The following is a 25,995-nucleotide window of genomic DNA, read 5'->3' as shown; positions in this document are numbered from 1 at the left end:
TGTTATATTGAAGTCGGGTTTTCATGAGCTCTCGCTCAGGTCGTTTTTTTTTTTACGAAAAGCTGGTTGATGAATCAAGAGAGTGAAAGAGAGAACACTTACTATTTTACCACGCTTAAATTCACTGTACCATGACCCTGGAACTTCTTTAGGCCATGAGGATATTCTGACCTGTGAACAGAAAGACATGTTTTTTTTTTTTTACTAATATACTCGTCTTCTTGTTAATTCCAATAAATGTTCCTCATTTGCATATTGCTTCTTTGGTTGCACCAGAGTGTGTTAACCCTGAGGCAAAAGGCTTTTCATGTGATTCACAGTCTGCTTGCTAATGAAACATTACCACGATAAGATTTCAAAGAAAATAAATCATGGGTACTCGGAATGCAGACTGACTTACCCCATTGGATTTTTTATCGGGGTAGATGCAGGTTTCTCCCCCAGCGGTAAAGTTACAGTAGACTTTGAAAGAATCCCCTGAGCAACCTTGGTTTGGATCAATCCAGTATTCACCTGAAAAGAATCCAAAAAAAGATATTTATATCAAAATGTACGACTTGTTGTGTTTTCCTTTTCTGGATTTACCATCAGGGAACTCCGGGTGGCAGAGTTGCAGGTCCTTGCATGTTCTGGCTGGGTTGTTCTGAGTCCCCATTGGGTATTTCATGCGCTCAATATCCTGTTTGAGGTTGTTGAGGGAGCCAAAGATGTCCTCCATGCCCTCGCCGTAGTCCATGAAGGTACCGGCTGCATCGGACTGCATGTCGCTGGAACGCTTGGTCTTCTTGGGGGAGCGGACGGGCAGTGGCTGGATGACCTCACCCGGTGGACCCTACAGGGAGGGGTGTGTCATACGTGTCGAAATTTCTTCTTAATCCATACACAATCCTTAAATACTCACAGGAGGACCCGGAGGACCAATAGTTCCAGTGTCTCCTTTAGAACCAGCCGGACCCTGTGAGACACGTTCATCACATTAACCAAGTGTCACGTCATTATTTTCAACTGGATTTCAAATGATTTGACTCACAGATGAACCTTTAGCTCCCTTTGGACCTTGGGGACCCTGAATGAGAGAGGTTATCAGTTTTGCATTCACTCAGCTGAATTTTAAATGATCCAATTATTGAATGGACTTACAGGTAGACCAGGGGGACCGGGAGGACCGAGAGGACCTGCTGATCCGCCGATACCCTAATAAAAGATCAGATGGAAGAAATATTATTACCGTCGGCCATCATGATGTCTTTTTCCAGCAAGTTAGAGAGAAACTACTTACACCGTCTCCTTTGCTACCAGATGACCCTTGCGGTCCAGGCAAACCTCGGTCTCCCTTTTCTCCTTGTTCACCGGGGGGTCCGATCAAACCGATTAAACCTGGATGTCCCTGAAAAAGAACATTTTAAGCACAACGCCAAAAATAATTGCTTTCTTTCAATAGAAATCCGATAAACACACCTTTTCACCCTTGGAGCCAGGGTCACCTTTCAGACCAGGAAGTCCAGGAGGACCCTGAACAAAAGTAGAAATGAAAATGTTAAAACAGAACCACGTGGTGCTGAATAAAACATAGAAGGTTAAGGACAAGGTGACATGTACTAACCATTGGTCCAGGTGGGCCATCTTGACCTGATGCACCAGGAAGTCCTTGTTCACCCTGTAAAAAAAAAAAAAAATGACATTACAACTTTTGTATTTCCTTTTTGCTTCAACAAGCTCATCTCTCAAAATATATTTCCACTTACAACAGGGCCAGGGATTCCACGTAGACCTTCTGGACCAGGCTTTCCAGCAGGTCCCTGAGGTCCAACAGGTCCTGTTTTACCCGCTGGACCTTCAGACCCAGCCTCACCCTGGAAACAGGAAGTTGTAGCAAAAGAGTTGCAATCGTTGGTAAAAGTACCGACGTCATTTCAAGCCAAGAAATCCAATCGATTGCTTTTTACCTTGGCGCCCTTCTCGCCTTGTCTGCCTTCAGCACCAGCAGCTCCTGGAGGTCCCTGGGAAGGAGAGCACCATTGTTATGAAGCATTTAAAAAAAGTGATTTTTATTCAAAAATATTAAAGACATCTTTATTGTTCAGTTCTTTTCCATGGGTATGTCTTGTATGGTACTTCCTTATTGGGTGAAAATTCTGCCTAGCAACAAGCTGTCAGGAAGGGCAAAAAGAAAAATCATATTTTCTTTCCCAAAGAGACACTAATCACGACAAGGTGGGTAGTGCTTGATGTGTCAATATCAATTTAATCCGCATTGCAGGGTCATCCTTTCCTCTTTCATCTTTCCACCATCAACCTGCTCGACCAGCCAAAGCCGGAGCGCCTATTGATCCAAAGTCCAAATTGAGCCCGCTAATACCCCCAGAGAGCTCCTTCTGCCTCGGAGCTTTTATTAGCTTGTCATCTTAAACTTTTAACTAGTGCTCAAGAGTCTCTCCGACGGCACTAATAAGACTGTGGCCTGGTTCACAGAGTAGTTGTTTCCCTTCTAAACTTTGTCAAAGTGAACCACTGGATTGATTCAATTTCCCCAAAATGATGCAACAAATAAACAGCTTTTTCTTAGACAACTGACTACCTCTTCAAATAAAAGTTAGCCATAATGCATTTTATGATTTTTCCAATCCAGAAAATATCCCCAGCGTGAAGACTCTGTGAAGGCAGCTTAGGAGCACCATGCTGATATCTCATTCATACTCCATTAAAACATTAGCTTTAAGTATAATTGAGTGGTTTTAATTTGACAAGATTGCAATTCCCAATCAAATAATCTTAACAACAACTGTTTAACACTCCTTGAGCCAAGTCCCATTTTCTGGTTGCACATTCATGTTATGAATCTGCTTTGCCGCAGCTGTCAGACAGCAGCATGAGATCAATAATGTGTCACGCTCGCAATGGCTCTCATTTTCAAGAAGATTTAAAGGAATCAAGGATCAATTTCTTGATAAGCCTTTTTTCATTTCTTTTGCGGAAGGGGAAAACGGATTCCTGATTTGGAAGTCTCACTGCTCGTTTTCCATCAGACTTAAGAGCATCTTTCAATCACAGCAGGATTTTCTCTTTAAGTTTCCAACTTTTGTTATTCTCCCCATCTTTTTTTTTTAATGAAAATGAATTACTCGTACTTGAGTGCAAACATACGGTACAACTTTCGGACGTTTGCAAACTTGGATTGCTGGCAGGCACGTTACAAAAAAATCCATTCCCAAATTATGAACTTACTCTTTTGCCTGGAGGTCCAGGTGGGCCAGCTTCCCCAGATGGACCTGGGGGTCCCTTGAGATCACAGAAACACAATGTTATGTCACAAATACATAATACCGATTTGAACCCAGCAATATAGATATGAAATTCTTACCGCCTGACCGGTTTCACCATCCTCTCCCTTCTCTCCAGGTTCTCCGTCCGTGCCCTGAAGAAATACACGTGTCAAAAATTTTTCAGTGATGAGACCAACTTAAATCTAATAAGCATATATTAAAATCAGATTTGGATATGAAGCGAATATTGCTTGAGGATTTCAGTACTCACAGCAACGCCTGGCTCTCCAGGAGGACCGGTGTCTCCAGGGAATCCAACGGGACCCTTTTAAAAGAAACCAACAAGTTGTGTTGGACCAGATTTGCTGCTGTTGAGGCAAAATGCTCTCCATGGAATATATATATATTAATTTCTATATTTATGTCAAGTGCTTACAGGGTTACCCTTTGGACCGTCATCTCCAGGGGGTCCTTTAGCACCTGCGGGTCCAGCAGCACCAGGAGGTCCTGCCTCACCCTTCTCTCCTCTCTCGCCTTTGGGTCCCTGCCAGAACAAAGAACTGTATCACGTCAATTTGATGAATTGAACAAAATGGAATGGTTCTTGAGATTACATACCCCAGTGCCGGGCTCTCCAGGGGGTCCCGGGTTTCCAGCTTCACCTTGTTCACCCTTGTAGAAAGACAAGTAATATTATGATCGTACAAATACGGGCAATGTTTTCACTCGTACCTTTTCTCCCACTGAGCCAACTGGACCCACACCGCCTGGAGGACCTTGTGAACCCTGCGATACAGAGAAACCACTTGAACAACACCTGCTGATAGCTGATCATGAAATCACTGATTGTGGAACATAGCCACTATTTGATTTCAAATATTAGCATACATACATCAGCTCCACTTGGACCTTGAGGACCTCGAGGACCAGGGGGGCCAGGAGGACCCTACAGAAAATACATTTTATATTTTATACATTTTTTAATACTTAAGTGTGTAACGGTTGAGGTCACGTTTCTTACCATAGGGCCAACATCACCGTTCTCTCCCTTCTCACCGGGAGGTCCTGGAAGCCCCTGAGGATATAAAAACATAAATCTTTAACCACGCCACAAAGATAAAAACGAAATGTCATCCAAGTCACAAGAGGTGTGCATTGCCGTAAAACCGAAATCACATTGCTTGTAAGTCAATCCGCTGTGCAATGCATGATAATTTCTCAATGCTAAGATCTCATCGGTGTCAAATTGTCCTCTGAGATTAAATTGTTAGTGGTCTAATTACGCAGTATGCTAAAAGTGATAAATAGAAAGACACAAGTGCAGGAGGTTGGTCACTGCAATTAATGGAAAGTCGGTAGGAAGTGAATGAGTCTTTTTTAAAAGTCTATTAAATGTACCCTGGTGCAGAGTCATTTTAAGAGTTTGTATAGTCAACAATTTGGTCTCACAATGACTGAGGGAAATAAATGGCTCTAACCTGCAGGCCGATGGGACCAGGTGGTCCAGGGAACCCTCTGGCTCCTTCGTCACCTTTCTGTCCAAACATACCCTGCTGACCCCTAGGCCCAGGCTCTCCATCAGCTCCCTGAGAATCAACAGTTTTAAATATGATACTGATAGAACACAAAATAAATATTGTAACGGCAACTTACAGCAGGACCTGGGGCACCAATGGGACCTTGAAGACCTGCTGGTCCAGGAGGACCCTATCAAAAAACCAGAATTAAGGATAGAAAATATCCAATGGGATTTGTAAAGGGAATTCCTTGAGAAACAAACCTGTTCTCCCTTATCAGCTTTGCTTCCTTTCTGGCCGGGTTCACCAACCTCTCCCTAGGAAATCCACGTGAAGATCAGTCAGCTGTCTCCAATAATTTTCCTCACCACTGACAATTATTGAAACTATCTTTGGGATGTGGCTTACTGACCTTATCTCCATCCTCTCCAGGTGGACCTTGTGGTCCTGCAGGTCCAGGCAGACCCACAGGACCCTGGACGCCGTCACGACCAGCTGGACCTTGAGGACCTTTCTCACCCTAATACAGTCAAGACATTGGATTGCTTCCTTTTCAGACAAAGATAAGGAAAGTATCAATCAACGTTTACAATACTTACAGGTGCACCTTTCTCTCCAGCAGGACCTGGGGGACCTTGTGGCCCAGGTCTACCAGACAGGCCAATTGGACCTGCTGAACCAGCAGGACCTCTCTCACCAGGAGAGCCCTAAGTCAAAATAAAGACAAAAAATACATTGGTCATCGATGGTATAGTATTAGATTGGAGTTTTTACCACTACACACATATTCTTATTGACAAAAACTATGGTGATACATTTCTGGATTATTATTCTAATTTTACAATTCATCTATCATACTTACAACAGGTCCAGGTGGACCCTGGGGCCCCTCTCCGCCCTTCAGACCTGCAGGACCCTACGAACAAAAATAAATCCATTATTTCCTTCATCAGCAAAATATTTGCTTTTGTCACATATGCAATATACGCTCAAAACTATTTATATCAAATCATATAGAAAGTCTTGCACACTGTATTTGGCAAGTCATTAAAAAACACTGCAGTTGGATCCCTGACCAGCTTGGACCATGATGCATTGCAGCCGAGGACTTCATTTGTTCCATGTCACGTTGTGATTCCTCTACATAAGATTAAATGTGAGAGCTGCTGTCTCTAAATGAGCGAATAGCTGGAGAAAGGTGACGGTTCATTTGTTATGGAGTCAAGCTCTGTCACCATCTCCTATATCAAAGCCATGGGTAGAGAGAGGGAAGCGTTGATGAATATGTCAAGGAGCTCTCTTACCGTGGCACCAGGTAGACCTCTCTCGCCTGGAAAACCTCTGAGGCCAGGAGGACCGTCTTTACCAGAGGAACCTTGAGGTCCAGGGTCTCCCTGAACACACAATCAAAAATCCCAGTCTAAATTTAGATTGGTTCATTCTTGACAATACAATTCTGATAAAATGGAACTGTAATTTAAAAAATAATAATTTAGTCATCACAATGACAACTCATTTTATTTTTAAGCAGAAAAGTTTCTTTGAGCTTTTGTTCTTCTCATTGAGCACAATAAGGAGGCACAGCCGCAGGAGAGCCTGTGGGGCTTATAAAAAGATTCAAACTCTGCTACTTGGACTTCAGCAAAGTGTCCCTGGCATACTAAAATGGAGGCCTGAGTGAAAACGAGGGAGGGAGATGGGTCTGGGAGTAGTAAAGTGTTTAGAGTTAGCCGACAGACTTGATTAGATTGTCTGTTTTAGGGAAGATGGGGGTGGAAATGAAAGCACAAGACTGGAGAGAGGAGGAGGTTAAGTGCAACGGAAAAATCAGGGGAGCCGTTTGGACAAAATGCCTCCCGACGGCCTCTAATGGGTTCTCAAATGGTGACAAACGGGAGAATTCAGACAGAGCATTTTAGTAGTACGTAATGTATAATACATATATCCAATGGCCACTGCCATTTTTGCTGACGTGACACAAATTTGTATGTAAGTACGGAGGCGCCTCGGAGTAAATAGAAACTCTTATGGAAGCCGTATAACTCACCTTTGCTCCCTCTTTGCCACCAGCTCCAGGGAGACCTTGCTCTCCGGGTGGACCTGGAGGTCCAGGGTGGCCTCTCTCACCAACAGGACCAGTCTCTCCTGTGGGTCCCTAATATGAAATTTATTTTAGTAAAAAAGGTAAAGGTGACTTTACAGACATGCATACTGGTATTTTTATTTATTTTTTATTACCTGTGGCCCGACAACACCGCCTGGGCCTGGTGGACCAGTTTTTCCTTGAAAACCCTGAAAACAATAGACTTCAATTAAAAACAAACAAACCGAATAAATATATTGACCTATTTTTGAAGCAGCACCACTTCACCACCTAAGCCGAGAATCTCACAAAATACTTTTATAAGAGATCATCTCAGGAGGATGTCTGATTCTTGTCTCAAGAACAGTTTGAATGTCATCAGAAAGAAATACACATGCACACGCACGGAGTTCTCCGGAGAAAACGGTGGAAGAACAATTAGTTGAGAAAAAAAGCTGCTGAATAAGTTGACAGTTGCACTTGATTGGTTTAAACCATGCGGTATTCCCTTTGGATATACTTTAAAATTCTTTACCCTTCATAGGGCAAAGTAACTTTTGTGATTTTTTTTTTTCCCCTCCTGTTGCCCTCATATTGCATTTAGCGAAAAAAGATCCAGCTTGACTCAGTTCTTGATATGCACTTTCTGCAATACAACCTGTACTGACAACCCATGAGTATTTTTATCACTGTAATCAATCCACATATTGGATGCCTGCAGAGCGAGCTCCTCAACTATAAATCCAGGACCATAAACATTCTAATGAAGACTATATGGTCGTTTGGATAGCAGAAATGAAAGATATCATACGAGGCGATGATGTGCGAGTTTTTAGAAGAACTTATAGTCCTTGCACAACTCGTGATTCATCTCAAGTATGGAATAAAAATGCAGAGAGGGCCAAATGAATGCGACAAGGTCCAAATTTGCTTTTTTATCGTTGGATTAATCTCATGTCTGACAGAATATCGCCTACTGTGTTAAAAAAAAAGAAACGTTGTCATACCAGGATGTTAATATGCTCCATATAGTGTGTCTAATAATATTAAATGAATATATTATGGGAGTACTCACTGTCTCACCACGCTGGCCCGGATGTCCAGGCAGTCCATCCTTCCCAGGTGGTCCCTATTTTGGAGGATGAAATCTATTGGATTGGCTTCAAGGAGATTGTTTTATATTTTGTAGTTAGGTGTAGATGACTTACAGGTGGTCCTTTTGGTCCAGGGAAGCCCACAGGCCCCTGCGGTCCTTGAGGTCCCTGGAATAAATATATGAAGATTCAAGGTGTGGAAATATTATGGAGGAGGAGATGCCTAATCATGTGGCCCCAAGTTTGATTAGAGTCATGCATCATGGACTTACTCTCTCACCAGGCGGGCCTGGAGGACCATCGTTGCCTGATGTGCCCTGTAAGCCGCAACAAATGATCATCAAACATCTTTTAATCTATCTGATATCTTATTGTCTACAATTTAAGAGTTGCTTGTATGTTTTGATCAATATTGAGTCATACCTTGGGGCCTGGCTTTCCTGTTGGGCCTCGGGCTCCTCGAGCCCCACGAGGACCCTGCAAAAAAAAAAAATCATGAGATCACCAAAATAAAATATTTCAAGTAGAAAGAAAATAAATGGAGAATGATGAGGACATACCGTTGGACCTCTTTGTCCTCTTGGACCAGGTTTGCCTGCAACACCCTTTTAGAAACAACAATAACAAAATATATAAGCTTATATAGAATAGAATAAAGATCATTTTATATTAAATGTGATTTAGAATTCTTACCCTGGCACCTTTCTCTCCATTGGCTCCTGGGAATCCGGGAAAACCACTGGAGCCCTGTCAAGAATGGGAATAAAAGGACATAGCACAAAGGGAATTCATTCTGTAGTCAGGACAGCTCTTCAAAATGAGGAGCACGTCATCTTAAATGAACATACATGCACAAATAATCAAGCCACCATCTTACCAACATGTGATGCCCACATCGTGTTGCATTGGAAACAAGAAATCAAATGTGCTGTCACTCAATCTTTGATCATTTCACATGTCACGTTTCTTGAATGTTTGAATTATTTAACAGTATAGTTGTATTGCAATAATCCCAACGGTATTCTGATATTCTATTTGAAAAATGCCATCCATTCTTTTGAAAGGCTTTATCCTCACTCGCTGACGTGGGCGAGAGGTAAGGTAACAAGAAAAAAAATGAAGATGGGCTTGAAAGTCAAGTTTTAAGGTCTGGCTTTGTTTGAACAATCACTTACCTTTGGTCCTTGTCTTCCTGGATATCCTGGCAATCCTGGTACTCCAAGTTTACCCTGAGTAAAATGAAATCATGAATAACTCCAAAGGTTTGTCAGAAAGGTGTCCACTGTCGTATTACCTTTTCTCCAGCAGGACCGATGGGGCCTGATTCTCCATTGGGGCCAGCTCTTCCCTTAGGTCCCTCAGGACCATCCTCTCCACGGGACCCCAACATGCCAACCTCACCCTGATTAGAAAAAAATAATTAAGATGATGGACTTGGATGTGACAGAATCTATTCTAAGAGAGAAAAATTCTTCCTCACCCGGTCTCCTTTGATTCCCATGTCACCTTTAAAACCTGGGAAACCATCTTCACCCTAAAACAAAACAAGAACAACCTACAGCATGTTTCTAGAATTGCTCATTGCAAGCAGTCATTTCCAAATTGTAATCACATTAATCATTCGTTTATGTCACCTGTCCTTTATCATTTTATGTGATAGATAATCTAGCATTGTCTTTTTATCCGCTCATACACCCACATGAGCTAAAGCCCATCCTTTATTCATGACAAAACTTCATCCCCAGGACTCAGGAGTTGAAATCTCATCTTTGAATCATTCACCAACTAACACACTCGTCACTATGGTAACATCAAACTCACATTTTACACAATCAAATTTGTATCGATCTCGAGTGACCATCTCAGCGACTTCAGAGGTTTAAATTCCGAGTAGTAACACGCAGGCAAACACTTGAAAGAACTGGAGATGAATTGTGAATTGTTCTTTGAAAGCGAGGCGGCTTGAGCACGGCTGCTTCACATTCGTCTCCATCGGAGGAGGCCATCCCATCGTCTGACCTCTGCTAGGCAATAGCTCAAAGGATTCAGACGGACGTGAGGAGGGCAAAGACGGGCCCCGAGTTACAGACGCTGCCGCTTGAATACAAAGATAAAGAATTCACTCCCCTCACTTGACTTTCTTTCTTACCTTTTCTCCTTTTGAACCTTTCAATCCTCTCACACCATCAGCACCCTGTTGGACATGTCATACTTTAATAGCTCATCGGATGAAACTGTACAAACATGGCTTGACTACAATTCAAATAGACCATTATTATTGAATTATTAATTTTCTAGAGGAACTTACCTTGACACCACGAGGACCAGGATAGCCGATTGGACCCTGTGGACCCAGTGGACCCTGAAAGAAGAATAATGGTAGTCAGGGTGGATGAATAGAGCAAAGCAATGACCAGCTACTTGACCCTTACATCGGAAATAGGATAGCCCCCTCTATTTTTTTATTTTTTGCATTATAATTATTTCGGTAAAAAGACTGAATTCCTGAAGACACCTACTTGGGCTCCTTTCTCTCCGGCCGGACCTTCCTTGCCTGGATGACCCTGTAAAAACATAAATGGATATAACACAGATGGTACTAAAATCTAAACAACATTATTTTTTATTCAGAAGATCCCGAGTAAGTATTATTGCTATTCTGGCTGCTTGACCACAGGTAATAATTGCACGTACCGGGGGTCCGTCCGCACCAGGAAGTCCAGGCAACCCTGACCTGCCCTGGGGTCCCTGCAGATGAGAAAAATAGGATTTTTGTATGACAATAAAGACTGTTATCAGAGAAAAAACAATTTCCCCCCCTAAATTATGCACATTTAACAGAACAAACGCAATTAAAAAATAATTAGTACGTACTTTTTCACCAGGGGGTCCGATAGGGCCTTGGGGACCAGGAAGACCCTATGAAATAAAGATGTGCATTTCAATGAGCTTTGGTTTCTATGGCAACGCACACACATGAATGCGTGTACACTCCATTCAAACTTTCCATACACTTTGCTTTGACATCAGATTGCAATTCAGAGTGTGATGAATGAGTTTACCTGAGTCCCTGAAATACCCTGTTGGCCCGGTGGTCCTGGTTCTCCTTGTGGTCCCTAATCAAAATACGAAGCAGCGGTCAAAGCAAACACAACACAAGGCCGGACTTGAATTCAAAAGTATCACTTGGTTTAAACTTGTTAATATATTCAAGCGTCCTTCATATTTCTATTCACGGTAAATGCCATAACAAATACAAAATGAGGGATCTCTGTAGGTCATTTTGAAGCACAGGAATGACCTCTGACCTCACCTGTGAATCCCAAAAGAATGCCTTAAGAGCTGAGAGGGAAGGTTTTAAAGATACAAACAAAATAATGTTCTTGCCATGTTTCCTTTTGGACCATGAGGCCCGTCAACTCCAGCAATTCCCTGTGAGGCACAAAAAAAAAAATGAGGACAAATGCAAATCTTTTACCAATACCAGGAAGTGATCAAATGATTTACATACAGGTGAGCCTGGAGGTCCAGGGGAACCGCGGGGTCCCAGCAAACCTCTTGGACCCTACAAGGAGTGAGAATATTATTATTATTATTATTATTTATTTATTATTAAAAGCAGATATGCTAGAGACCAAACAAGAGCAGATTTGGAATCAGATAAATGAAAAAAAAATCTAATCACTCATTAAAAATGTGTTGACCAGTGTTATTAATTTGAAAAAATAAATAAACGTACACTCTCGCCAGCCAACCCTCTGGGTCCGATCTCTCCATCCTCGCCCTGTGGGGGAGAAATAGACAGTTTAATAAATGCAAAGTTTAATGCAACTCAAAATAACAGTGGGTGACTTTAGATTAGTGTTTTATTTTTGCTTTCGTTCCACCAATTTATGTTTTCAAAATCAGATGCACTTACTCTCTGTCCATCCTCTCCAGGAGATCCTGGGGGTCCCATTGGTCCTGGCTCACCCTAATATAAAAAAAAAAAAAAAGGAACTTTAAGACATCTCACATTATCTGGCACTGACATGCGGCGGCTTTTGTTCATTCTTTTCCCTTTCCTGACATTTGCAGGTTGTCAGTCATCATACTGGAATATCACAATTTTTAAAACTAATTAAAATACGATGACAACCAAATCTATTGCAGCACAAGTAGGACTGGCCAAAATTTGTTTCAGTTAAACATTTAGAAATTATCACAAACACTATTGATGGATCATAATAAAGATATTAGAAATTATTTTACAAGATAAAATATAGTTGTACCTACCCTGTGTCCTTTTTCACCAGGCAGTCCGGGGAGTCCATCAAAGCCTCGGTCACCCTGTTTTTTTTATTTTTTTTAAGACAACAGCGTCAACTCACAGCAGCATAACATTCAGATTGCACAATTTTGCAGACATAAATGCTAATAAATCCATTTAGTACCTTGCTGCCTGGCTCTCCAGGCATTCCACGTGCACCATCAGCTCCGGCACGTCCCTAAACACAAAAGAAAACAACAATAATAAAAAAAAGTGGTATTAAAAATCAACAATCTCCTTTTTTATGATTATTATTTAATGCTAATACCTACTTTATTTTAATTTGTAACCAATTAGGTCAAGCCGCTTGGCGGGTGAGACATAATAGGCCTGCACGTCACCTATTCACTTTCTGATTTACTTTGACATTTTCAGACAGATTAAAGAGCCCAGCAATTGATCCGATGATTGGAAGCTGGACAGGTCTTTAAGCCAGCGATTGTTTGTTGGTTTGTAAATAATCCTCTCAGTGTTTGAGCAGCAGGTCCAAACAATTTCACATGAACAACAAACACTGTACAGTGAGAGTGGACGGGTCATGGAGGTCACTCACCCTTTTGCCAGCTTTTCCCATTTGTCCTGGTGGCCCTTGGACGCCACGGGGCCCCTTATAGACACACACACACACCAAAAAAATACATCAGCAACTTTGACTGACTTTCTATTTCTTTTTTTAAACACATCCTTCTCACCTGAGGACCGGGATCTCCACCTTCACCTTTGAGTCCAGTTGAACCAGGTAGACCCTTGACAGATGAGAGGACAAATTAAATCAATTGTCTGGAAAATTATCAGCATACTTTTCTCCAGCAATGGCAGGATTTATTTGAGGGTAACCACTAGAGGGAAGTGTTTAACTACATTAAATCTCGCTGTATGTGACTCAAGATTGACACGGGCTTGAGGAGACTGTGGGCAAACATGTCCTGGAAGTGTAAATATAAATGTTTTTGCTAAAATTATATGTCTATGTTCTATACGGCAACAACAAAATAAAAGCACACAACTAATAAATATTAAAATCTCAATCCACACACAATGCAGCAAAATGTTTCTTTTTTTTAATTTGAATTGTTTTGGGATAATTACACTTGGACCCAAGCCATTGAAAGGAAGATTTCACAGAAGCCCTGTCTATGTGCTTTTTTGCAACAGATAATGATGGCTCGTGTATCAACAAGCCCAAAAAAAGAGGTAGTGGAAGGTGGGAGGTAGACAGAAGTACTTTTTCTAAGCAGCTGGTAGCACCCAGATAGCAACAAGCAGGCTGAGCCCCAATATGCTGATGCAGCAACATTTCCATACAAACAATCCGGCAAAATTAAATAATGCCATCATTACAATAATGATCGCTTAATTTATATATAATGAAAAAAGTCAACTTTACTATCTGTTAGTAAAATAAACCATGTTGACAAAAGGACCTACATTCTTAACATGTTTCATTGACGATGCTTTTGTTGAATTGGAGGCTGAAAGGTACAGGAGTGATATAAAAAAAAATCAAGGTGAATAGTCGAAAGAAGTTACTCACCACTGGCCCTGATCTTCCTGTCAAGCCCATCGGCCCTGGGGGTCCCCTCATAGCCAGCTGAAAGGTAAACATGACTGATATAATATTCTGTGTATAGTATTTACAGTATCTGCTTGATTTGGATGCATTTGTTCTACTTTTTAAATTTCCATGTCCCTGTCCACTTACTCTAGCCTGGGAAAGGATGGCCTGAGCTTGGGCTTCTTGGGCCGACACCACCGGACCCTTCTCACCATCGCCACCGAAGCGGAACTGTTACACACAAATATACACACACAAAGGCCATGAAAAGGTTTCTTGGTGCGTTACTAATTGTCCCTCATTATTCGGTGGGACAAAAATAACTGATTAATATTGGTAGAACTTACTGGCAGCATCAGCATGGTACCGGGAGGTCCGGCCATGCCATCAGCTCCGGGCAAACCAGCACGACCCGGAGGACCCTATGGAGGATCGCGTGGAAAGAATAAATTGATGTAAATAGATGGAAATAGTTTTTATTTTCGCATTAGAACAATTTGATTTGACAGGACAAAGACATTTTTCAGGTATTGTGCAAACACAGCAATTTTGACCTACAGGTCACCATAACCGATTAAGTGATTAGAATGCATACGCAATGAAATCCGGTGCTAGATGTAATTAACTTTAGCAGCTGCTCGGATCATAATTAAGTTAAAACAACAAGAAAATAAGAAATGCATTTGACACAGTTATCAATGCAGGATAAAGCTATTGGAAAATAACATGTAAATGCAAGTTTAATTTAATGACCAAGAAGTGGAACGTAATGGTGTCAAAAGTCACAAATCTAAATTAAAAAAAATAAAAATAAAACTCACTCGGTCACCAGGATCTCCAGCAGCACCAGGAGGTCCTTGTAGGCCTAAGGGACCGGGAAGACCCTTTTCAAAAACAACAGGAAGTTAGCCAAGAAAGAGAATAACGTGCTAATCAATTCAGGTGACCGTGGTGTTTCTATTTTTTTTAATCATTTATACTCACAGCTGGGCCAGGAGGTCCTGGTGGTCCTTCAATCAGCATACCCTTGAGAAAACAAACATTGGCAGTAGAAAAACAGTGTGTTTAAACAAATATATTTACTCCAATTTGTCGTATTTTACACGACAGCAGGGGGAGTAAAATTCAGATCGACTTAAGATTAGAGTTCCTGAGCGCTAAAGTCTTACAGGTTCAATCACAGCAGGCTCGCCCTTCTCTCCCTTTTGGCCAAAGGCTCCTCCAGCTCCAGCAACCTGTGGTAGTAAAGAAAATGGCGACACATTTTACTCCATCCATCAAGACTGTATATATGTGGGAGCCAGAGGTCGGATGTGACACTGGAAGAAAATAATCAGGCAAATAAATGTTAGTTATCTGGAGCAAGAGTGAACCCCTGGACTTGAAGTGGAGCAATGGTGTCAATGATGATCAACTAGTTATGACTAACATGCAAACCCCAATCCAAACAATCCTAATCATGTGATTGATGGTTAGGTGTGGAGAAATGATGAAGTGAAGCATTCCGTGAAGACAAACCCAAACAATGAGGTCAATCAAATCCATCGGTACGACCGGCGCAACATGCCAGTGATTCGTTACTCATGCCAACGAGAAAAAATAATCAGCACGTGCACACATGCACACACCCCTCAGTCTCCAAATCGGGGTGCGAATACTTACGGCGCTCTCAGAAACGTCTGTTTCAGCAGCCACCCCGGGCCCCAATTCCTCATCATAGGCGGTAGACGGTTTCGAGGGGGCGGGGCCGTACTCATCATATGCCCCATAATCATACAACCTGTTGTCAACCTCTCCCAAGTCATACTCCTTTAGGTCGTCATATTCCTTCAAGTCATATGCTTCCACACCAGTGTCCACCTTTTCCGCCGTTTCTGGGACAACGGCGGGATCCGGAGCAACGGGAGGGGCTTGGGTGACATAATCACCGACAACATCCTCCTCCACAGCCTTGGGTTGTTAGAAAAGCGAAGAAAGGAAGCAATGGCCAGCAGAATGTTAGTTGAGCAAATTGAGTATTTGTTTATTTTTAATCAAATATTTTGAAATATATGGTAACACCTTAAGCATTAAAAATAAAAAGATTTCATACTACATAATACAAAAGGTGTTATCATTATAAACACAATCAAACTAGTGTTAATATACACTATTTCTGCCTTTTTTTTTTTTGGTTCCATATGACATATTCATATTGAAACCCAAAAAATGTTTGCAAGCTCAGTCATTCAGGATTGTAACCAAATTCACAAATTTGGATATTACCGCTAAATCATGATAATTTCTTTTTAGATTCAATTTCGGTGGGTAACAAAAAGAATGTGATTATACAGGTTTGATTGTCACTAATTGATGTCTCTAAATGAAAATTTGGAAGAAGCCTGTGTAATCACATCCACATCATCAAAATATGCGGTAGGCAAAGCAAGCTGATAGCTGGCTGTGGGAAAGATTTGGTTTTTGTTGAGCGGACAAAAAAAATATATATATATAAAACCAAGCTGCTTCGATGACGAGGGAATGGAGCATATGTCGCTATCTTATATTCAAATTATTTCTAATTTTATACTTCTTTTTTCTCCAGATGTTTTAGGGCGTAGATGTCCAACCAGACAGCGTATAAAATCTCATAGTTTGAATAAAGATTTTAAAACCAACTAACCAAAAATAAGTTAGTCGATTTAAATCTTTAGACTTCTTAATTTTAAGAACCCAAAAGACGCACCAATTTCACTGAAATAGTTGTGTCTTCACATACCAGATACCTTCTCGGGCAAAATCCTCCTGGGCAAAATTTCCCCTAAAACTATTTTATTTAATTAGAATGAATATAAAAGTTACCTCAATGGATCCAAGCGTGGCAAAGGGGGACTGAGTCTGAGAATCATCTACAGTTCCGTAGTCAATGCCTGTATTGTAATCTTCTACATTGCTTAGCTGAGGCATGTTGAAAAAAGGAAAGAAGAATAAAGCAAGGGTTAACACAAAGATAGGTTTGACCCGGCCGGGGGGGTTATTTGCTAAAGGGCCCCTTCCAAAGCTGACTACCGCTAGTGCTACACGGAAGAGGTTAGGGAGCTTGCATCACAGATTTTCTCTTGGAAATCTTGATGGGTTTCTTTTCTCAACTTGATCCTTTACCCTAAAACTGCCTCGGGGTCGCGCCGGCGCTGTGGCTTGGTAGCCAGGCATCTGTCGCTTCTTCTTAGCGGCAAACTTTTTAGTCGGTGTTTTTTTGCCAGCAAAGAACTTTAAGGGCTTGGCCTTAGTTTTACTGAGGGACTTTCGGGTCCTCTTCTTTTTCATGGAGACACTACGTTTGGTTCTCTGGAAGAGGGGGGGCGGCGACAAAACAAACAGCAAGACAAACATTCAAGAGTGGGAATGATTTTAAGGCACAATTTGTGAGTGGTGTCTAAATTTTGTCATTCACCTCGTGACCTTTTGAACCACAACAATTGGGAGTGTAACAACAATCACAGACTGTGCCTTTCATGCAACACAGATTCCGTGTTGGGACATATATGGACGATTTTGGGACAGATGCATATTTAAATATTTGCTTCCCGGCTTTTGGAGTAAAAAAAAATTGCCGCAATTTTGAAACATGATTGGAAAGACATGCTGGACGGGATTCAGTTTGGTTGAAGCCTCGTAAGACAAAGATGTTTGACACACGACAATGTTTATATGCACGTTCACAAGTCAAGCTAAATGAAAAAGAAAAAAAAATGCATTATTATAATTCATATTAGTACCAATTTATTTATTCAAAGGATTCCCATCGTTAGATAACAGTGTCAATCAAAACCAGCCTTATTAAATTCAGTACTTGGAATATCAACGTGCATATAAACATAACATTAAGAAACGGACAACACAAAAGACAAACCAAAGAACGAAGAGAAACGACACGTTGCTTTTCCTTTTTTCATTTACCTGCGGCTCAGAATACTCATCATCGGTGGGAACGATGTCACTGGCTCCCTCAGCATATTCATAGAACTGAGAGTATTCTAAATCATCAGTAGTGAACTAAAGATGTTGACAGAGAGAGAGAGAGAGAGAGAGAGAGAAAGGGATGGAATGAACGTATTAACGTTAGCCACAAGGATGCAGGGTGAGAAGACGTTGCATCCATTGCAACCATTAAAAGCATGTTAAATAGATCAAACCAAATAATTACATTATTTGTATGTTTTAAAAAAATATTACAAATGGTCAGTATAGTTTTTTTTTTAGTTTGGATGACATTACATCCATAATCTTTGAATGTGTAACAGAAGGGTGGAGTTAGAGGTTGTAAAATAAATAAATAAATAAACAAATAAAGAAATAAATCAAGTGTTACTGAATAAGGGAGCGGCCTGAATGTGGCGAGCAGATGAGCGGAATACGGAAACAAGCTCCGATGTTTAAGACACGATGTTTAAGAGCTCATAAAGTGGTGGAAAACAAAAGGCAAACTTCAAAGTCCCTATATTCCAGCTGCATTTTTTTAGTGCAGAGTAATGCAAGTTTCTCATGAAAAGCACGTAATTACATGCTTCAGAGCATCTAAGGTCAACTAAATGAAAGATTTATTGCAGACAAACATGCATCTCTTCACTGGATTTAAATCTTATAAGTAGCATGTTTGGTTAATTATTTTTTTCTTTGCATCCTTATAAGCTTAATAAGAAGGAAGAAAGGATGATTAGATAGAGTAGATGGATTGAAACCGAATGACTCTTTCCAGCAAAAAATAAAGCAGACCCTCTCGACACTTTACCTACAGGTCAACTTCAGATACTGCACAGGTGTCCACAGGTGAGCCTATTCAAGCATGTGCATGTGGAAACACCTTGAACCAGGTATATGCAACGGCATGCTTTGACAGCTGACTGAAGCCACTTGCTATGACATCACACGGGAGTGGAATGCTGTGTAGGTGTGTACAGTTACAGTATCGAGTTCGGCACTTAAAAGTAACCACAACGTTATTAATGTGCACACTGTACATATGTTTTAACATTTTTATGTTACACTGATGTGTAAAATGATTCAATTAAAGTGTGTGAGGAAATGGTAAAACCTGCTGAAAAGAAATTATTGGACGATGAAAATAGACAAGGGTCTTAAACAGGTACTCTGCGGAACCCCGTCCCACTCTCCCTGATTGGCTGACCTCTTCCTGCGGCTGCTGGGCCTGCAGGGATTCGCCGTGGGGGGTGTCACAGTCCGGGCTGTAATGTTCACAGTAGTCGTAGGCTGCTTTGGAGTCAGCAATGATCAGAAGTTGTTGGATGTCACCCTGTGGAAAGTAGAACAAATATGTTCGGATTAGCTCATGGGAGTGTTTACTTGGTAGGCGTCAGAGAAAAGACGAAGCTTCGATCTTGGAAAACAATGTCAGAGGTCATCTCGGGACTCCCAAAACAATAATATAAAATTATAGGTGACATCTCTCAGGACTTTACAGATTCTGGCATTATTAACAAACAACATAATCAGCAGGTTACGCCTTTTTACTCAATAACAACCAGCACAAATTCTAATGATTCAAATACGCCAAATATCTATAACATTAAAAACTACAGTTAAGTATTTAAGATCACCGCCTACTACTGTGAGGATCCAACTTCAAACCATTGACCAGCAGAAGCATTTTTGCAAATCTTTAGTAAACGAGGCCCTTAGTGTCAATGATGATTACCAGTCAAACATGAGAGGAGAAAAGCAGGCTGTAACTTGCTAGGAGAATGTGAGCATGTATCCCCCCGCATAAAAATGTGATCTATGGATCCTGAGCATGTAGTTTCATATAAACATCCATTTGCTAAGACTTGCAGAGCCCCTCTTTGTTTAACCATCCATCAACATCTTGCACCATTTCAGCTCTTAAGATTCCTTCTTGGGCGCCTCTATTTTTAAAAAAGGGATTTTATTTCTCTACATATACGGCTAGTAAGATATGATTGGCCATTTGAGAAATAACTAATGTTTGTGGAAACCGGACAGGAAAGGATAGATCAAGATTTGGCCAGATTCAAGCTGACATGTATTACCTCATGTGTCACCCTAAGACCAACAGTGAATGCTTGAACCCCGGCCTAGAGTCAGTTCTAATTAGTCCACATCTGTGAGCCACCCGTTTACACATAAATACACAGTGGCAACGTGGTGTTTAACCCTCAAACAAAATCATTACCATTCAGAAATTGTAATGATTATCTCTTCTACATGGTGGGATAAATAAATTGACACCATCATTAAATCTGCTTGCTTCTTGGAAACCAATTGGCCGCACTGACCTTTCTTTCCAGGGAAAAATAACATTTCAACCATGTCATTTGGCAAAGACGAGCCAATTCACAAGATCAAGCAGGGGCAAGTTCAAAACTGCCAAGAGGGGGAACACCGAGAGGAACCCGGAGACAGACAGGCAGGCGGCGGTTGAGAGAGAGCAGCTGCAACGGGAAAAGATGTTTTGTGCAGGGTTAGGGTTAAGGTAAAGGTTTGGGAGTCTTCCGGTCTGCCGAAATAAAAGCTTTTTGCAAGTTCCCCGTCAAAAAGTCATTTCTCAAATATAATCACACTGCAAGTATTGGTCGAGCACCCATCAACATCTTGGTGTACCTTTGCCTCGGGCTACATTAAATGTCAGTCATGGGTAACCTTCCTTTTGTCTGACCCTGGCCGGCTATAATTAGACATCCCCCGTACAACAATTAGCCAAGCCCCTTGAAGGTCAACACAGATACACACACATGTACATGAGGTAGCTCTGAAACTCACGAAATAGTGACGCGGTAAAATAGACGTCTACTTCTAGATCGGTACGTTCTAAGCAGGAAACGAAGGAACAGACAGGTATGTATATCTTCACTTCAGCTAAGTCATGTCACCTTTACATGAATAGGTGGTCTCATTTCTGTGGCGAGGCCGCAAGGTAGGAGGGGAGGTGGTAGCGGGAAGGGCAGAATACACAGGGAGGGGAGGAGATGAGGAAGTGATGAGGAGGAGGGGGGGAATGAAAGACTTCCATTCATCTGAAGCAGATTCCTTTCCAAAGGTGGCCACCTCAAACCTGGGCCAGATAGGTATGAATAGACGTCTATGCAGAATACAGGTCATCATGGCGGTAAGAGTAAATATGGGCGATATTTGAATGTTATTTGATGTACAGTACAAATGTTGCCTACAGCAGATGTTGATGATTAAAATGTCTATCTATCCCTGTTGACACGATTTAGCATATTCTTAATATTTCAAGCGTAGAAAGGCATCAGTGTCTCTCAGACCCCAAGTTTCGTTACCAACAAAAATACTTTGAGCAAAACTGCTTTCACTGTTTATTTTCTCATTGTAAGCGTGTGTATGCTTAAGACTTCGGTATTTCCTTCCCCCTTTACATCCCAGCATGCAATGGGCCCTGTGGATTTGCCCCGAAAGCGGGGACAGAGAACAGACAGGAAACCTGTTCCAAAAACCACACAGCGAAGACCCTGTTGGCGTACTCACGGCTCCTATTTTCAGCACGTCCACTTTTGTCAGCCTCTGACTGCCCGTACTGTTTCATACAGATGTTGCTTTCAGGGCCCTCTCGTGAAGGTAATCAAAACTGACGGCTTATGGGAGTAAATCAGGATTTTACGTAAATTGTGCCCGGATCAACTTTTTACGCTCTTCAAGTCCCGATGGCAATGAGGAAGCATATTGACGACACAAACAAAATAACCCTAACCCTCTCTCAAAAGTAAACATAGCCTCTCGGTGACCTTTCCTTTCCACCAGAGAGAACCAAAAGTGTCATTATTTGATCATGCATCACCCCTCTATCCTCACATAACCCCGATTTACAGATTCACAATAGAGCCCAAACAAAAACCTTTTAAGAATTCTGCCAACTGTTTCTAATTACAAGACGCCCAAACACAAACCACTCAGAATATTACCTGGAAAAACTCCTGGTCAAGGATCCTGGTACCAAAGACAGTAATCCCATCGGTGCTGATGGAGGTCTGGTCACTTCTGAGGAGAGGCTTGATGATCTTCTTCTTGCAGTCCACAATGATGGTGACTGTCTTTTTCTCCACACTTATAGCAACACGGTGCCACCTGTTTAACAGCAAAAAAATGGAAGATGGTAAAAATGATTTACCCGATTATTTTGGTACATCTCGATATAAAACGGGCTAACTGGGGTCACACGTGAGTATGACACCTCCTTCCACTTTGGAGCATTTACCAGTGTGCTTAAGAGCTATTGCATACCAGGCAGCAGTGGACCACATTCTTGCCCCCACACTTTGGCCTTGTTTAACACAGGATTACACTCATTAAACTCCAAACTTAATCCTCCTTCTGGGTTACTCGGCATGACAGACACGGTGAACATTGTGGAAAGTGTGTGTCGGAATCCAGGAAGACTTGCCTCACCAGAGCAGGAGGCATACAGTCAAAACATTGTTCTGGGGTGGAAGATGAGACTTGGCACCAATGAAAGCTCAATCCAGGCATTAATCGCACATCTATATCGGATCACGTATGAGTTGATTTCCTCTCGTAAATCTCGTAATGTTGGTTGCGTTTGAACGAGACTCGTACAACACGGTTTAGAGGAAAATAAACGTGCTACAGCCCGGAAGGATTACCCGTCACATTATATGCTAGCAAAGTATCAGCTAACTTCAAATGGTTTGGAAGTTGAGTTTCGATAATTCTATCGAGCAGTCTTTCAAATGAATCGTGGTTTATTTCCGCAAACGCCGATACAATCTCCTAAAAATGTATTAATTTCTCAGCAGCCTTTTTGTTTATTTATTCCCTCTTATCCCTGCACAAGGGTTCATGTCAGCTAAGGCAAAGCTCTTTGTGAGAACTCGAGGATTTCTGAACCCGGGAGCATGTAATCAGTTTTATGCTAAAAGGTTATAAGCACCGTTCCTGGTTGGGTGAGGTAATCCAAGAGGTTACAAAAAAAAAAAGTGGGGGGGTAGCATTGCTTTCTGCAGCACTCTCGCTAAAATAACAGAGGCAGTGAGTTCATGGATGAGGTCAGGTTGCCCATTGCAGTCCCTGCTGTGCCCCTGTAATCCAGAGTCCCTCGCCTGTCTCTGTGCCCAAAGACCCCTGAGGAGAAGGATAAGCCAGCCATGGGCACCTATGGTGCATCAATGGAAAAACCGCCATTGGTTTCTTGCTTTTGTCCAACCACTGGAGATCAAGCGTGAGACCATGACAACGTAAAAATATTTTTTTCTTACATGCCATGTCACTTCCCTGCAGATTTCTACACTCATGCATGACGTTTTTGTTTTTTACTCGATGTGTTTTTGACGTACTTTCCATCAGCAAGGTTGAGTGTACGGAATAGAGGGTAGTCCTCCGGAGCTGGCTTTCCATTCTGATCCTCATACAGGAAGACAGGTGAGCGTCCCACTTCGATCCCCAGCTGCTGGACCCCCTGCCCGTTGTAAATAGACAGCAGGAAGGACTGGAGGCCAGACTTGGGGCGTACTGTAGTCACGATGGAGAAGTCCTCAGGGAAAACACCTTCTGTGAAGACAGAGACGTTATTAGAGTTGTCCTTTTACTCAAATATAATAAGACGGCCGTGTTTTTAGTCTTACCAGGGAATAGCTGCGTGGTAGGGGCACTGATCTGGATCTGCTTGCCAACTCTGTAAGCAGCGTCCGGCTTTGATGCTCTTCGGTTTGTGCAAAATCCTGATGTTTTTGTCACTCCTTCTGGGTAATTGTGAAATTCTAATACTTTTAGCACATCCACTTCCTGTGCTGTTAAAAGACACAAAAGAAACAACTGTTAGGTTGTAGGACTGCTTGTGTAAATACATGAAAACCCCCCAAAATATCTCCATTTTTTTTTTCCGAAAACCCTTCAGGCCAAGTAAACAATATGCCAACTGAGCTCCATTCTTGCACCAGTATAGGTTTACCTGGATAAGAGTCTCCTCAGGTTTTCCATTATCTTCCATTTGATGCCCTGCACATAAAGGAGCCTGTGTGGCACAGTCGTACCCGCCGAGACCCCCGTGAAAGCACCATGACCTTGCTTCTTGTTCAAAACCAACCCCTCTCCGTAAATATAAAACAACATTGTCCAAATTATTCTATAACCCAATTAAAAAGGAAAAAAAAAACCATGATAAATAGAAGCCACGCCCCCTATAAAAAGAATACTACTGTACAGGGAGAGGGAAGCCACGCCCCCTTTTTGGTTGGCATGTGCAGGTTTAATCCTTGTAACGGTCTCTTGAACTGCTGAATACAAGGGGATCTTTGCTATTCTCCTCTGAAAAGCACGTGGTGTGGGCACAAGTCCTTGTTTCAACATGAATCTAATCCCGCTCGACAATAAGACGGGTGCCACAAGCACACCTCAAATGCGAGATCATAATGCATATTATCCTCAGTTGAGATTCTGCAGATCACCTGACTCCGACACCTCAAATGGCTACTTCTATTTCCACAAATTGTAACTCATTCTCGCCTATAGTCGTCAATTTTTAACCGGCAGCACATGAGTTAACTGTTATCCAACCAGTGTGTGATCCCTGCTTGCCACTCTGCTATAGAAAACAAATGTAAAACATACCAGGTCAAGGCACAAGGAAAGATCTCATCACTGAAAACTGTAACCAAGGATGGAGCTTACTTTGGAGAGTGAACTGAGGAAATTATTGTGAGCTCCTGCTGAGTTCCTTTCCGAGGAAACGCCGCTCGATCCAGATGTGGCATTTTGGCGAGGCTGCAACGCTCACACTTGAGCGTTCCGAAAATGTTAATAATCGCAATTGAATGTGGTGAATTGAGTTGACACTGAAGGGCAGTTAGCATAGCGACCCAGGTTAGCGGAGAGAGAGACAAATGATGAGACATCCTTATTCAAATCTTGAGAAGGGGAGGAGTGATATGACACATGACTGTTGGACACATTTGATATTTTGCCAATTACAGGTGTAATCACTTGCTATCAACATTCTCATCGCAGGTGAAACATGAAGCAGATCAAACCTGGAATGAACCTGTCATTCCAAGCTTGTACATCTTCACACAAATATGCCAGTAAATGAAAGGAGGACCTTTTCACCTGCAGCTCCCTGAGACTCCAATAATGTCTCTCACCTGCGCTCCAGCTTCTCTTTTCTAACCAACATTGGGACCTTTCAAACGAGAATCCTTTGTAAAACTAAAAAAAATCTACATTTCTTTTAAATGTTGCTTCATTGAAACATTAAAGTGGAATTGTCTATATTATTATAAATATGTCTCAGCGTCATTATAAGGCGTCTGAAAATTCCGATAATTTACAATAATTGCCAAACAAGGTAAAACAAGAAGCTGATTAGTCGTTGTTTCCCGTTTGAACACATTGTGTGCAGAAGATGTTGAAAATGCTAGCTTTGTCTTGTGGAATGCACATCTGAACCTGCGCCCCGGGGGCTGAGAAAACATGTCAGTACACCGCTAGATGGAGAGGGCACCCTCCAGAAACAGCTTCAACTGTCACGAAGACCTCCGAGAAGAACATATTTGACCGTAAAATCAAAGAAGGAGATAGTCATGATTTTAAACTGTCAAATTTGGTTCTTTCCACACCCATGGAGTCAATATAAAGCCCAAACTAAATTGCCAATGTTGATAAATTATCCGTGGACAGTCAGCGATAATTCAGAACCTTGCAAGCTTTACGGCTGTCAACTCAACCTGCATCCATGCCTGCTCTTTGAAAGCTTCTAAATCATAGGGAAGTGCAACAAGGACCATCATCAAATAACTGCTCACCACTTAGAGGGGGAAGAAGCATTCCCACACAAGACACACATCGGCCAGTAGACCGAGCGAAGAAAAAAAAAAACATCTAAGTGCAAAGTTGAGAGGAAGAAGAGTTGGGCACCAGGTGGGGAGGGGGTGAGGAGGAGGGGGGGTGATGGGCCAAAGCTCTTTGGCCTTCAGTGTGGACCAGGCCAGTGTGGTGATAGGGTGAACCTGCCTGGTCAGTCTTGCTCCCTGCAGACATTTTGGAGCTTTATACCCTCACCACTCGTAATTCTGATAAAATGCGCGCAACCAACTCATTATAAATACACACTTCATAAATTGCTCAGATAAGTTTGAAGTCACATTTGAGCATTGTACATCTAAGTGTTTGAAGATGATTCATAATTCA

At 41.8% G+C, this 25,995-nt stretch overlaps 1 protein-coding gene across 4 annotated transcripts in view; it reads right to left on the bottom strand.

Moving 5' to 3' along the window:
* The window catches only part of col11a1a (collagen, type XI, alpha 1a), a 28,441-nt gene that overhangs the window by 1,811 nt on the left and 635 nt on the right, over positions 1-25,995 (bottom strand). Inside the window, exons 2-66 of one of the 4 annotated variants that reach the window (XM_088363367.1) lie at positions 23,436-23,600; positions 23,148-23,361; positions 21,759-21,921; positions 18,989-19,114; positions 17,761-17,856; positions 16,963-17,148; positions 16,663-16,758; positions 15,484-15,771; positions 14,991-15,056; positions 14,806-14,847; positions 14,643-14,705; positions 14,169-14,243; positions 13,969-14,052; positions 13,801-13,857; positions 12,959-13,012; positions 12,820-12,873; positions 12,391-12,444; positions 12,233-12,286; positions 11,877-11,930; positions 11,697-11,741; positions 11,469-11,522; positions 11,345-11,389; positions 11,020-11,073; positions 10,832-10,876; positions 10,652-10,705; positions 10,477-10,521; positions 10,266-10,319; positions 10,107-10,151; positions 9,438-9,491; positions 9,252-9,359; positions 9,133-9,186; positions 8,651-8,704; positions 8,518-8,562; positions 8,381-8,434; positions 8,230-8,274; positions 8,072-8,125; positions 7,939-7,992; positions 7,019-7,072; positions 6,828-6,935; positions 6,085-6,174; positions 5,643-5,696; positions 5,380-5,487; positions 5,193-5,300; positions 5,044-5,097; positions 4,917-4,970; positions 4,742-4,849; positions 4,285-4,338; positions 4,156-4,209; positions 3,996-4,049; positions 3,882-3,935; positions 3,700-3,807; positions 3,535-3,588; positions 3,362-3,415; positions 3,226-3,279; positions 1,947-2,000; positions 1,746-1,853; positions 1,604-1,657; positions 1,459-1,512; positions 1,280-1,387; positions 1,141-1,194; positions 1,031-1,066; positions 902-955; positions 586-832; positions 401-513; positions 103-171 (exon numbers count right to left, since the gene is read on the bottom strand). In XM_088363367.1, coding sequence (XP_088219493.1) covers positions 103-171; positions 401-513; positions 586-832; positions 902-955; positions 1,031-1,066; positions 1,141-1,194; positions 1,280-1,387; positions 1,459-1,512; positions 1,604-1,657; positions 1,746-1,853; positions 1,947-2,000; positions 3,226-3,279; positions 3,362-3,415; positions 3,535-3,588; positions 3,700-3,807; positions 3,882-3,935; positions 3,996-4,049; positions 4,156-4,209; positions 4,285-4,338; positions 4,742-4,849; positions 4,917-4,970; positions 5,044-5,097; positions 5,193-5,300; positions 5,380-5,487; positions 5,643-5,696; positions 6,085-6,174; positions 6,828-6,935; positions 7,019-7,072; positions 7,939-7,992; positions 8,072-8,125; positions 8,230-8,274; positions 8,381-8,434; positions 8,518-8,562; positions 8,651-8,704; positions 9,133-9,186; positions 9,252-9,359; positions 9,438-9,491; positions 10,107-10,151; positions 10,266-10,319; positions 10,477-10,521; positions 10,652-10,705; positions 10,832-10,876; positions 11,020-11,073; positions 11,345-11,389; positions 11,469-11,522; positions 11,697-11,741; positions 11,877-11,930; positions 12,233-12,286; positions 12,391-12,444; positions 12,820-12,873; positions 12,959-13,012; positions 13,801-13,857; positions 13,969-14,052; positions 14,169-14,243; positions 14,643-14,705; positions 14,806-14,847; positions 14,991-15,056; positions 15,484-15,771; positions 16,663-16,758; positions 16,963-17,148; positions 17,761-17,856; positions 18,989-19,114; positions 21,759-21,921; positions 23,148-23,361; positions 23,436-23,600 — 5,129 coding nt within the window. The remainder of the gene's footprint in view (positions 1-102; positions 172-400; positions 514-585; positions 833-901; positions 956-1,030; positions 1,067-1,140; positions 1,195-1,279; positions 1,388-1,458; positions 1,513-1,603; positions 1,658-1,745; positions 1,854-1,946; positions 2,001-3,225; positions 3,280-3,361; positions 3,416-3,534; positions 3,589-3,699; positions 3,808-3,881; positions 3,936-3,995; positions 4,050-4,155; positions 4,210-4,284; positions 4,339-4,741; positions 4,850-4,916; positions 4,971-5,043; positions 5,098-5,192; positions 5,301-5,379; positions 5,488-5,642; positions 5,697-6,084; positions 6,175-6,827; positions 6,936-7,018; positions 7,073-7,938; positions 7,993-8,071; positions 8,126-8,229; positions 8,275-8,380; positions 8,435-8,517; positions 8,563-8,650; positions 8,705-9,132; positions 9,187-9,251; positions 9,360-9,437; positions 9,492-10,106; positions 10,152-10,265; positions 10,320-10,476; positions 10,522-10,651; positions 10,706-10,831; positions 10,877-11,019; positions 11,074-11,344; positions 11,390-11,468; positions 11,523-11,696; positions 11,742-11,876; positions 11,931-12,232; positions 12,287-12,390; positions 12,445-12,819; positions 12,874-12,958; positions 13,013-13,800; positions 13,858-13,968; positions 14,053-14,168; positions 14,244-14,642; positions 14,706-14,805; positions 14,848-14,990; positions 15,057-15,483; positions 15,772-16,662; positions 16,759-16,962; positions 17,149-17,760; positions 17,857-18,988; positions 19,115-21,758; positions 21,922-23,147; positions 23,362-23,435; positions 23,601-25,995) is intronic. The other 3 variants (XM_088363363.1, XM_088363365.1, XM_088363366.1) reach the window with 3 other exon arrangements.

The sequence above is a fragment of the Syngnathus floridae genome, chromosome 20 (assembly GCF_059516105.1).
Source record: "Syngnathus floridae isolate MCC-2025c chromosome 20, RoL_Sflo_1.0, whole genome shotgun sequence".
NCBI classification, from domain to species: domain Eukaryota; kingdom Metazoa; phylum Chordata; class Actinopteri; order Syngnathiformes; family Syngnathidae; genus Syngnathus; species Syngnathus floridae.
The sequence above is the reverse complement of the archived record's forward strand: the minus strand, read 5'-3'. Positions and strand labels throughout refer to the sequence as shown.